We start from the raw sequence: 13,481 nt of genomic DNA on the forward strand, positions 1-13,481 counted from the left end.
AACCAATAGGTCGTAAGTCCTCAATAAATTAACCTTGAAAATATGAATACAAATTAAAGTCAATCACGCGCTTTCCTTACGGTGGAATCAACTTTCTCAACCGGTTATTATGCTGTTTCTTTTACAAATATATATTAAAGACAAATTTTTAATAATGATAAATTATATCCTTTTTTTAGAACGCAAGTAAGTTCGTGTAAAATAAATAATAAACAATAAGTGCATAATGATAACTATAATTTAATGATTGATGCCGTCATAAAGAGCTAAGATGGCGCAGTGGTTAACACGCGTGCATTTTAACCGATGATTGCCAGTTCAAACCCAGGCAAGCACCATTATATATATGTGCTTAATTTGTGTTTATAATTCATCTAGTGCTCGGCGGCGAAGGAAAATATTGTAAGGAAACCTGCATATGTCTAATTTCATCGAAATTCTGCCACGTGTGCATTCCACCAACCCGCATTGGTACAATGTGGTGGAGTATGTTCCAAACCCTCTCCCTAATGGGAGAGGAGACCTTATTCCAGAAGTGGGAAATTTACAGGCTGTTTGCACTTTACTTTACTATAATGCCAATGCGTTTTTTTTAATGATAGAGTGATTCGAGAGGAAGCTTTTTGGAAATACATGGACAATATAGAAATGAAACACTGATAATTTTAAAAGTTTCTTCGTCGTAAATAAAAAAAATTGTAGTATATTTAGTATCAGTATTGCATCCGAAGGCGGGGTAGGTCGCTTGTTAGCAATACCTACCAATTAGATGTTAATCATGAGATCTGTTATAAGATCCTTTTGTATAGCTATACACACAACCTGAATCACTATTGAGTCATCGTCAATAATAGACTGTTTATATATTTTATATCTATCAGTTACGTCACCACTTTATTTTCCAAATGTTGCCAACTTTAGACGTCATTTACCGAATACAGATTATATTCAAATTAATACAATCGAAACCACAAACTTAATTATATTGCCTTATGGCTCTTTGGACGTAGTCGACTAAACTTTACCATTCACGTCAATCTTTCCAAATTCTAAATTGTTTTTTTTAATTATTCTTGTTATGTCTTGACTAAGCCGTGACTGCAAGGCCATGGAGGTTGGATGTAAAAATATTGATACTGCGCTTAGCCCAAGCGTTCAATACAGATAAGTAATTATTAAGGGTTAATAAGTTACTGCATTATATATATAGTGGCTAGCTTTACGGAATACAAAAAATTCTAGAGTGTAAGTTCGAATTTATAATAAAGAGGAAAATGATTAAATTCGTTTCTACTGAAGTTTAAAAGAGAAACCTACATGTGTATAAAATTATATGATATATATTCTGCTTGCACACACATTTCTATAATATAATGCCACCTGCACAGTAGATAGGTTTAATTATGAAGGCAGTATAATATAAATATTACAAGTACTTTGTAATTAAATTAACATTAAGTGGAACATACCGACATAGTTTAACCTATTAAGGCTACTCATGCATAATATCCATTTTAATTTATAAAATGCTTGTTAAGCGATCGATTGAGCAATTTGTTGACCGCTTGTGGAATAATATAACAAGTCACCTTATATATTAATAGCGTAAACCATTTTTTTTTTTTCGAGTGATTATGGGGCGATAGCTGCACATAGAAAATAGGTTTCATTTTGAAGAGATGTGTAGAAAAAAAAAAGAGGATTCTTGATGGCAATTGACTAAATTGTTATTTAATAAAGATTTAATATTAGAGAACGGGAAAAAGTTACTGGTCGGTTGGAGAGTTGTATTAGGACTGTATAAAAAAATTAAAAACGTATACAAAATTAAATGTAATCGACAAACTCATTTTGAACAAATTTAATTTTAAATGTTATGTAAAAAAAAAAAATCTTTATTTTTTTCTAAGCTGTTCTAACATCTTCAAGATTCAAGTTTTTGACCTTTGCAGAATCCAAATAAGAAACCTTGCTATAGAAATATAATGACCGAAATTCGAATCGAGGCCATCAGGCCGCTGGCAATCACATGAATCAAGTTCTACAGCTTGGGGCACAATGCATCTTTAGAGTACAGACTCGGATGTATATGTTTATTTATGTTCACCTAGTACATTTCATTCGATTTCGCTTAATATATATTTATTTATTGAGCAAAATTATAATGATTCTATTTATGATATAGGTATGGCAAGCCAATGGGTTACCCACCTCTTATAGACATTGCGGAGAGGCCAATGGTCTACCTAAAGGTCACTACCGCCTATAAATTGGCGATGTAAGAATGATTAACCATTTCTTACGACATTTTTTCCCTTATTATGTTCGAATTTTCAATATTAGGCATAGGAATTCAATAAAGACCTGAAGTTAGAAGCTTATCAAACAACCTTCAATAATCAATGGGTCTATACGAATTACTTCTTAAAACAATTATCGGCCTTAAAAGGATTCGGTAAATTGTAACCGCAATTGCTTTTAACTATTAATTTATTTCTGGATTCCGTCCAACTATAGTCCGCTATTTAATGACGTCACAGATATAGCATTCGTTTATTCAAAGCGCTTTTATTGATCGATTTTATTTGACATTTCAATTTTATCGTATCTTATCTGTGTCCGGTTGTTTTCCGTTTTACGTGCTAATTGTCTATCAAAGCTCAATATTATACAAATTAAGTTTTTATAAGACTGTACCAATTCTGTATTTAATCTAGTAAAGTAAAACCAAATTGTACCTCGGAATTCTCTTTAGTGATTTAAAGATATATTTTTGTATTTTTACGACTTTTGGGGACAACCATAGACAAACCGAACTTAATTTAAAAAAAAATTAAACTTACATTTTATTTATTCGTAATAATACATACATACAAACGATACATGTACGTACAGACAGAAATTGGTGTTGTCGATTTTAATATTATTTATTAAATTACTTCATTGCCTCTAATTCCTGAAGTTTTTGCTCAGCACACGAACAAGTCGGTCAACGACACAACATGTTGGAACCGGTTGGTCGGACGAGACGAATCTTCGTAACATATTCTTGAATTAAAGCCATGACTTTGGACGTTGGTGCTTTAGTTGGTAGTGGTGATTTTTAACGGTTTTTATTACGTCATAACTAACTGAGAATTCGTATCAAATAACCAGTTTAAGGAGAACTATTTAAAATAAAAAATAATTAACAAAAAACAATCTTATATACAAAATATTGTGTGTATCAAATTGGGGATTGTAAAGTTCCTCTGTTTAAAGCCAATCCTAAGGATCAAGTCATACCATAAGGATACATCGTCATCAAAATCAAACGTCAAATTCAAATCCATAGAATCACGGCAAGTTCTGATTCAGCTTACAAGATTTGACATAAAAAAAGAAAAATTATGAACTAAAAATATTCGAAATTCAAATAAAACCAGTGAGTCTCCTATGTTGACATTTGACGTACCAATAAAAACAACGGCTATTAAAACTTAAGTAAATTCTTATGTTTGGGTTGTCATTTCATTTCTAGTCACATATAGATAAGGGCCTGATGTTATCTTAAGTAACTATGATGGTACACATCAGTCTGTATCGCGAATTCGAAACCTAGCAAGGACTTTTCTAAGGAAAAGCCTTGTGAGAAATCTGTGCATTGTAAATTATATAGAAGTAAAATAACAGCTTGTGAATGTCCCACAGCTGGGCTAAATTTCTCTCTTAAAAGTCGTTTGAACGTGATTCCACCACATTGCATTAACAGTAGAAGATCGTCTATTGTCTCATGAAATTTTCGCGTATTTGAACCTGTTGCTTCCGGCATAAACAAGTTTTGTCCACTCAGCCATAATGTAAAAATCATCATTATCATTCAATTACACATATTTGAATCAATGTGTACTCACATTGATTCAAATATGTCATTATTTATATATGTCAATATCACATTATTTTGAACATAATATACATATGTATAATAGTTATGGCGCCATTAATGCCGACATGAATCATGTGTTAAACAGTTTTCCACATACAATCTAAGATAATAAACCTTTCACGATGTACTGATAAGGTTATCAAATCGACGCGTTATCAGTATGAGACAACCATAAAGATGTGTAAAACTAACATTTATATATGTGCAATTTTATTGGCAGTACAATTGTGAATTATTGAAAACTATAATCGCGTAATATCTCGTTAATAATAATCATCGCTGAGCAGACTAACATCCCTTCAAAGGAATATGTTTCATGCATTGCTCTGCTCTGCTCTTCTTTTGAATTTGGTACTATTTGAAATAAAAGTCATAGTAATTTTAAATCTTAATTAATTATCTTTTGTGGGTAATAATTTCATATAATAGAAAAGTTATCCCAATTTTGAATTAAAAAATGTTGAAATTTATATTGCATTTTCTTTTTAATAAAGATATAATAATACATTATTATTTAAATAATCTTATCTCTATGGATATATATTGCAATACATTTAATAACACAATACAAATAACTGTCCCTTTACGACAAATTTCAGAATCTATAGCTTATCGTAATCTAAAAAACACTCGAGTTCTAAACTCTTAAGAAACATACATTGAATTTATATTTATAATCTGTAAATATTTTCTGTATAAACACCGCAGAAAACAAAAGTAATATATAGCAGACTGTGCTATGCGAGATTGAATGCAATAATTACGACATTAGAATCTTATTAGCGTATCACCATTTACTTTATTCCGACCATAAGAGAAGAAAGAGAGTCGAGATGGCCCAGTGATTAGAACGCGTGCATCTTAACCGATGATTGCGGGTTCAAACCGAAGAAAGGCCAAATAAACAACATTTCACAGCAAAATCGACGCGATATCATTGATCGAGAGATTGATTAATCTATGATATTCACTATGGATTTGCGAAAAAACTAAACCGGAATTTTGAAAGTAAAATTAAAGTTAAAATAATTAATTAATTGTAATAATATTGTATTATTATTAAAAAGCAACAAAACTTCTATATTCAATAAGTTTTTGACCTGAGTCAAGCTTTTGGCTTGAAGCATATTCCACTAGTGCTTCACTGTAGTATGCAAAATTGGTTAATGTAGTGTATGAGATGAATTTTAAATACTAATTAAGTACATGTAAGCTGTTGAGCTTACATGTACTTAATTAGTATTTAAAAATAATTGGTTCTTGTAGGTTGTGGACTCACGACATTCGGTTAAAATTCACGTGTTCAATCAATTTAGTTATCTTAGCTCTTATAACTAAATACTATTAAATAGTCTGTTATCATAAAAACCCTTAGCATCTTTGTACGAACAGATAAAAAAGACGATAACAGTTGTTTTATTTTATTGTCCTTTCCGTTCAGTTGATGACTTTCTTAGAAAATGGGTATTTCGAGTTAAATATAGAAACGCAGTTACATGGCAACACCGGACCAGCTGGATAACAGCGGCTATATATAAAATAAAGCAGCTCAATGTATGCTCATACTACAATTAGAAGTAGATCAAAATCGATATTATTTACATATCGCACAATGCCTTACTACCTTTAAGGCTTATTAATAAAATTATTAATTACCAAAATATTTGATTAATTTATCGAATAACTCGAATTATATACACTGGCAACATCACATACATTACTCTGATTCCAGTGTAAATAGCTAAAGCACTTGTGGTATGGAAAATCAGAAATAACGACGGCACCACAAACACCTAGACCGAAGACAACATAGAAAAATATTTCTACATTAACTCGGCCGAGAGTCGAACATGGGACCTCAGAGTGACATACCCATGAAAACCGGTGTACACACGACTCGACCACGGAGGTTACCATATATGATGAAGATTTATATTATTTTTATGCTACTGATTTTGAAACCGGATCTTTTCGATATAATCTATATTCCATACCTCCTGAACTACTTAACGTATTTTTTGTTTATTAGTTAATATTTATTTTTGTATCATAAAGAACATGCATGCAAACTTAAAGCCCTGAAAAACCGTTAATATCATTTCGTTCCATTTTTGAATTTGTTTAATCGATTACCCCCTCGTTTTCGAAGCAGCCAGTTAACAATATTACACATGTCTATTACTTATAAAATTTTCATTACAAAATCATAACAACTCTGACGTAACACAATAAACAGTTACATTACATTTAAACTTCGAAAATCATAAGTAATAAAACTAGCATAACGCGTGTAAAATAACTAAAGCTGTTCGTTTATTATGTTATTTTAATTGTAACATAAAAAAAGTCCGTGGTAATAAACCACATTTTATCATTACGAGCTGTTAATGTCTTTTGTCATTTTCTTCAAAAGAAGTTTACGAGTTATCCGTAACACCATTAGTGTAGGGCGAGGTTCTGTTACCTCAAACTATTTTGGAGATATTTCTATTTTAGGCCGACCTTTGATATATGTATCAATACTAATTGGAATTCCAATGTTATCAAACATTTGTTATGTTTACTTCGTGGTATAATGGTGCCAACCCGTCTGGGTAGGTAGAGGTACCACCTACTCATACTATATTCTACCAACGAAGACCAATACTTAGTATTGGTGTCGGTTTGATGGTTAAGTGAGCCAGTATAACAGGCACAAGGGACATAACACTGTAGTTAATAACCATGGAAACTAACTTGGCGCATTGGTATATGAGGAATTGATATTTCTTACAGTACCATATGTGTGCAGTAAAACAAGCTAACTTTATGACGTATAAAAAAAGTATCTCATACCTTAGTTTGCGTATATTTTTTGCATTCTATGCATTAAAAAAAATGTAAATGCTTGTCGTTGGTAATAAAAAGAAATATTAACAGAGTAAATTTCATAACGTGGCGTTCTTATATTATTGTATTAAGTAAATCATAATATTTTATACTTCATACGAAACGACGTTTTTTTTTGTTATTCGACTTAATTTTATTCAAATTTGTATAAACGTGCATATCTTACAACCCGTTACCAATTGATGACACGGATTCGATATATTATGACATTTCTGAAACGAATATTCTAGATTATAAAGGTCTAGATTTCAGTAAAATAATTATAAAGCTAATTTACATTGTTAACAAAGAACGATGAAAAGCTTATCCTTTGTTTCATTCACGATCTGTTTAGATCCAAAATCATTCAAATGTTCATTCGTATTTTAGTGTTTTTTTTTAATTCGCAGGAAGAAGTAAACAATTTTACCGATTCCATTACAAATATAGATAAATAAATATTTCGTAAAATTGAGGAGTAATATGTTATTACTTAAAAAAAAGGAATTTCTACAATGTAGAGCTGATATTTTCGAAACCACAAAGCAATTAAAAAACTAAATCTAACGAGTTCACCGCACGCGATGAACCAATAAATTAAAACTAGCTTTTCTAGATTTTATTCAGAAACGAGATCTGTGAACAATTGTTGTAATTCAAAACGTGATGCTCAATAGGAAAATTTCTAAATCTCGCCGCGCAAAATGATTTATACAATGAAATATAATCTTACCTCTAACTTCTTGGAGTATTCCTCTGCTATGCGTTCCTGTTCCTTCTTCAACTCCTCATTCTTCTCTAGCAGTGCCTTTCCCAGCTCTGCCGCCAGCAGCAGGTCAGACTCCTTCTGTTGGAGCTGACTCCACACATCCTGTTCACCACTAGCATCCATTGCTGTAGACGCAGACATTTCTTTAACGTAATCCTCTAAATCCTCGTAAAAATAATCATCAGATAAACTGAGAACGGTTGGAGTGATCCTACTACCACTTCTACTTCTGCTTCTTCTATTCTTATTATTGGGCGTTTGAGTAATACCTTTACCAACGAATTCAACGTGTTCCGTTATAAAATTAGGCGATTTGCGATCGGGCGGTTCTGTTACAGTGAAATTGGATATTTTTCTGCTACTTCTACTTATATTTGCACTAACTTCACCAGCCATTTAACCTATAAAGCTACGTTAAACTAATTAACTTTGCACTATTTTAGTGTAGTTATTCTTCTTGAAGAACTTCTCGAAAGCCTGCTGTATCTTCGCGGGTTTGGGCAACTTTATCTGTTTGAAAACATTCACTGGTATGTCGAAATCCTTTTTTAATGCCATTATAATATTTTTATGAGATCACAAGCGTAACATTTCCGTGTCACTGGCACTGCACTGAACACGAAACGCGATATCGTTATGTCGTTTCACACGCGGACGACTGGCAGAGATGTTGCCTCGACGACGGCTCGGACACAACAAACTGACGCAAAACTCGAGAGGTGGAACGAACCTGACGCGTCATAGATTAAGTTACGATAAAAGGTGAACCAGGTAAAACACTATACGATTGGTCACTAAACAGCTTGTGCAATAAAAAACGTCAATAGCTAATCAACTAATGAAGGTATTGCTTTTAATTATAATAGCTTAAGCAATGTTTCCCTGAACAAATATAAATATATTTATTTTATTCATTAAAGAATAAAAAAATTTTAGTTTCATTTACCAGAAATGGTTTTTTTTCCATTATTTAGGGCTATTTAAATATTTTTTTCTGCAAGAATTTAAAGTGTAGAGTCTAGAGTTTTTACGGCTATAATTATATATTAAATTTAAACAAAATAAACAAAGATGTCACTCTTTTTAGTTGCAACAAAAAAAACTTATTACTTACTAAATAATGTTCTATCCGATGAAAAAAAAAAGAAAATATTACTAAAATGAATACCTGAGGAGGCACATCTATCTACATAAACTTTATCTCTGACCAGACTCACACGTGTGTTAAATGAAATAGCAATACAAGGTAAGCGTTAATCCAAGACGAAGGAAAGAGACAGGTATAATATCAAGGTAATAAAGAGAGTGGCCAGTCGGACCAAAATGGTGAAACATTTTATTTTTATTTGTGTTTTATAGGAAGTGATCTCATGATCCTATAAAATATAGTTTTAGATTAATCTATGGCAAAAAAGGACCTTGAATTTAATCGATATTGTGCCGAGTTATACTAATTGGTTAGCGATTTTGCAATTGTTTTATCGATTTCCTACTCTTTGCTGACATCGATATTTTCTGTGTAATTTTAATAATTATTTAATACCGATACATAATCGTAATATGTACTTTTAATATGTATTCAATAGTAGAGAAAATAATATAACAAATTTGTTTGATCATAATTATTGTGAAAATACGAAAGTGAGTTTGTTTGCTAATTAATTATGCAACGGATCATTATTAAATTTTGCGTACAAATTGTCATTGGTACAGAAATGAGGAAAGCAAACTGAGTACCTACTGAATACCTAACTCTCTTACCAGCTTACACGTATGTTAGCCGGGGCGGAACCAGTGTAATTCTTCTTTGTCCAAAACCCTCTTCCCAGTTCAGCTGGGGTCGGGTCTCCTTGTACGTCTGCGCCAGAGAGCTCTGTTCTGACTCGTCGGTGTACTCAGATTCTCTTTCTGGGCCTCTTTTTGCATGTTTGACCACCAGGTTGCGGGCGGTCGCCCTCTTCTCCGTGGTCGGTCCGGGATATTTAAGGCTTTCTTGATGGGATGGTCATCGTCACGTCTCAGGATATGGCCGTACCAGCGCAGTCGACATTCTTTCAGTTTTTCGACAATCGGTGTTATCTTGAACGATCCCCTGACATACTCATTCCTTACTTTGTCCAGCCGGGTTATTCCTCCCGCCCTTCTAAGCATTTTCATCTCGTTTGTATGCAGTTGTTGTTCGTGTGTCTTTTTGATGGTCCAACACTCTGCCCCATAAGTCATGGATGGGCGTACTACTGTTTTGTACACTTTTCCCTTTACACGAATAGGCATTCTACGGTCACAGAGAACACCCGAAAGCGATTTCCATTTTATCCAGGCGGTTTTGATGCGGTGGTCCACGTCTTTATCGATATTTGCATCAGTAGTAAGCACAGACCCAAGATACTTGAAGTTGTCTACTTTGGGTAGTGCGCGGTTGTCTATGTAAATATTACATCCCGTCTCTTCTGTCCCTCCATAGTCACATTCCAAATATTCGGTCTTACTTCGACTAATGCGTAGCCCATGGTTTTCGATTTGTGTCACCCACCGGTTAAGTGTTTCCTGTAGGCTTTGTGCATTTTTCGCTACTAGGACTATGTCGTCTGCGTAAAGTATACACTCTGGTACTGGCTTTTGGATGTCTCGCGTGATGTAGTCCATGCACAGGTTGAATAACAATGGGCTTAAGGCAGATCCCTGGTGTACTCCTACGTTTACGTGGAAGGGCTCGCCAAGTCCCGCTGGGCTTTTGACGCGCGTCATGGTGTTTGTGTACATATCTTGCGCTAGTGTCACATAGTACTCCGGGATGTTTTGAGCTCTCATAGCCTGCCAAACTAGATTTCTGGGTACCCTATCAAAAGCCTTTTCTAGGTCGATGAACAGGAGATACAGATTTTCTTTGTTTGAACGGTGTTTCTCCATCACAACTCTAATTAACTGAATGGCATCGATGGTAGATTTGCCAGATGTGAAGCCATATTGGTTCTCAGTTATACGAGTACAGTCATTAATGCGTGCAGCGATGATCCTTTCAAACAGTTTTAGTGTGTGTGACGTGAGTTTTATGCCCCTGTAGTTTCCGCAATTCGCAATGTCCCCTTTTTGTTTATATATTGGTGATAGAATGCTGTTACGCCAGGATTCAGGGATCTTGCCATCTTTAATAATAGCGTTAAAAAGCTTTGTGAGCCAGGGTGTGGCAGATTCCTTCAGCTTCTTCCAGAGATCTGCTGGGATCTGGTCGGGACCAGTGGTCTTATGGTGTTTCATTTTTGATATAGCCTTGCTCACCTCCTCCTCTACTATACATTTTATAGGCCCTTCAACAGGCGGCATATGGGGCATTTTTTTACTCGAAAACTCCTCGTTCATTAGTTGATCGTAGTATTCCTTCCATCTTATGTTGATATCCTTGTTCGTTGTTAGTAAAATACCCTGGGCATTTTTGATGAATTTGTTACATTTAATATCAAGTGTAGATCTATAGCGTTGTCGGGCTATTTTGTAGATTGAGTTCTCATCCTCGGCGTTTTCCAATCTGTCATAAAAATCTTCTCTAGATTTTGCCATGGATTGTGCTACTGCAGATTTAGCTATCTTTTTAAGATTCTTATACAGTAGGTGATCTTCTTCCAAACCCGATTTCTGCCATGCTTTAAATGCCTCTCTCTTTGACTTTATTATGTGTTGAGCAGTTTCATTCCACCAGGACGTTTCTTTACCTATGCGCCGTGCTCCACGTGAAATACCCAGGATCTCCTTTGCCCCTTCCAAACATAGTCTTTCGAAATCAGACCACATCTGGTTAGCTGATTTGTCGCTCTCAATGTCTTCTTTCATATAGGCGTGGGCCCATTCTAGGAGCGGAGAACCTTTGATGGAGTGCAGTTCTTTCCACTTAATACTGTCTGCTCTGCTGATGTGTGTTGTTATAGGTTTGGGTAGTTTCATGACTGAGACGAGAAGCCTATGTTGTGAGGAAAGCCCATTGCCGGGAATCACTTTACAGTCTTTATAAAGTTTAAAGATGTTGTTGCTGGCGAGAATATAATCTATTTGTGTGTTATATTCTGAACATTTGTAGGTGATAAGGTGTTCCGGTTTTTTTTGGAAATATGTATTAATTATTTTTAGGGAGTGCCTGGATGCAAAATTAAGAATGCTTATTCCTTGTTTATTTCTAGTGCCAAATCCATAGCCTCCATGGGTGTCGCTATGGAGGTCATTCTTTTCTCCTACATGTCCATTCAGGTCTCCTCCTATGTGGGCATGTTCTGTTAAAGGAATATTTTGCATAATTTCGTCAAAGTCTTCCCAGAAATCGTGCTTTTCTTGTTCAGAACATCCAGTTTGTGGTGCATACGCTGAGATTAAATTCAAAGGCGGTTGGCCGTCCATTGCTAGTTTTATGCTTATGAGTCTGTCATTCTTCCTAACCACGTCGATTACTCTCGTTTTCAGGTTTTCATCCAACGGCGGAACCAGTGTAATATGTACAATTAATTTGAATTCTAAATTTATATTTCTTAAAGTTCCAATTCCATTATTAGGGTTACTTACTTTAAATTTAAAGAAAAAATTGGAATAGGAAATGAACTTAAATCTAAAGACTATAGATGCCTAGTTACGGTATTGATCAAACAGCTCAGACAATTTTTAAACATCAAAGACATGTTTTGGTAGCTTTGCTCAAGATAAGGAATCCGTGAATATTTTGAAATTCTTGGTAAGTTATGTTTTAATTCAAATATTCAAAATAAAGAAACGTTTGATAATCATTGATGCTTACTGATATAATTGACAGCTTGGACTAAATATTTGTTAAGATCTGCCTTAATAAATAATGTTCAATTTTATTAACATAAGAATTAATAACACTAAATGCTTAAATATTTATAAATATATTAAAAATAGTTACTGTATAAATATTGACTTTTACTTGGTGGTAGGGTCTACTTTGTATATGCCCGGCTGGGTAGGTACCACCCACTCATCAGATATTCTACCGCTAAACAACAGTACGCATTATTGTTGTGTTCCGGTTTGAAGGGTGAGTGAGCCAGATACCACAGCTACAGAACCACAGCTACAAGGGGCATAGCATCTTAGTTCCCAAGGTTGGTGGCGCATTGACGATGCAAGGAATAGTTAATATATTTACAGCGTCATTGTCTATGGGCCATGGTGACCACTTACCATAAGGTGGACCATATGCTCGTCCGCAAACCTATTCCATAAAAAAATATATATATTGACAGCGTGGAGTGGTTGAATGTTGATTGGGATTTAATCGTTTAAACTGGAGTATGGTGTATAATATATGGTTATTAGATAACAAATAATTAATTAGATTATTTGTCTTGTCTGAGGTTAATCTGTTGAGGTTACCCTTTCATGTTGGGGCAAGTCTCCCAGGCAGAAGTATCACTTGTCATACCATAAATCCGGCCCTAATAAGATTAACACTGAACCGACGTTACATAAATAGAAAGTGTTGTTTCTTTTAATGCGAAATATTATAAAACCTTAATTGCATAATAATATTTATGTTTCTTTATTTAGCTTCATTCTTTGTATGTGTTGGCCTTTGACAGATACTTACTTTGTACAGACAATATAAAATATCATAATTAACCTCAAATAAAAAAGTTTTGTTTTGATATTAAATAATTTATACATACTCGTATGAGAAAAAAATGTTTTAAAATAACAAGAATCATGATTTTCGTTGATTATGATTTACTTTGAAATGTTTTTTTTTTAATAGCACGTATCTCTAGCCTTGACGATCCCAAAATGGCCTGCCTACCAAAGGCAGTGTAATTTAATTAATAAAACATAAGGTTACATTTTTTTAAGTAGCAATAATTAGACATTCATTAAAATAAAAAAAAAAACGTTTCATTTAATTATGTAACTAAATACGAAATT

The 13,481-nt window shown here is 33.9% G+C and overlaps 1 protein-coding gene across 1 annotated transcript in view; it reads right to left on the bottom strand.

The window, feature by feature from the left end:
* LOC124532727 (bicaudal D-related protein homolog) overlaps window positions 1-8,260 on the bottom strand; it is a 103,089-nt gene extending 94,829 nt beyond the window's left edge. Inside the window, exon 1 of the mRNA XM_047107770.1 lies at window positions 7,527-8,260. Coding sequence (XP_046963726.1) covers window positions 7,527-7,958 — 432 coding nt within the window. The 5' untranslated portion in view covers window positions 7,959-8,260. The remainder of the gene's footprint in view (window positions 1-7,526) is intronic.
* Between the last annotated feature and the right edge of the window lie 5,221 nt (window positions 8,261-13,481).

This window comes from Vanessa cardui, chromosome 10, assembly GCF_905220365.1.
Source record: "Vanessa cardui chromosome 10, ilVanCard2.1, whole genome shotgun sequence".
Taxonomy (NCBI): Eukaryota; Metazoa; Arthropoda; class Insecta; order Lepidoptera; family Nymphalidae; genus Vanessa; species Vanessa cardui.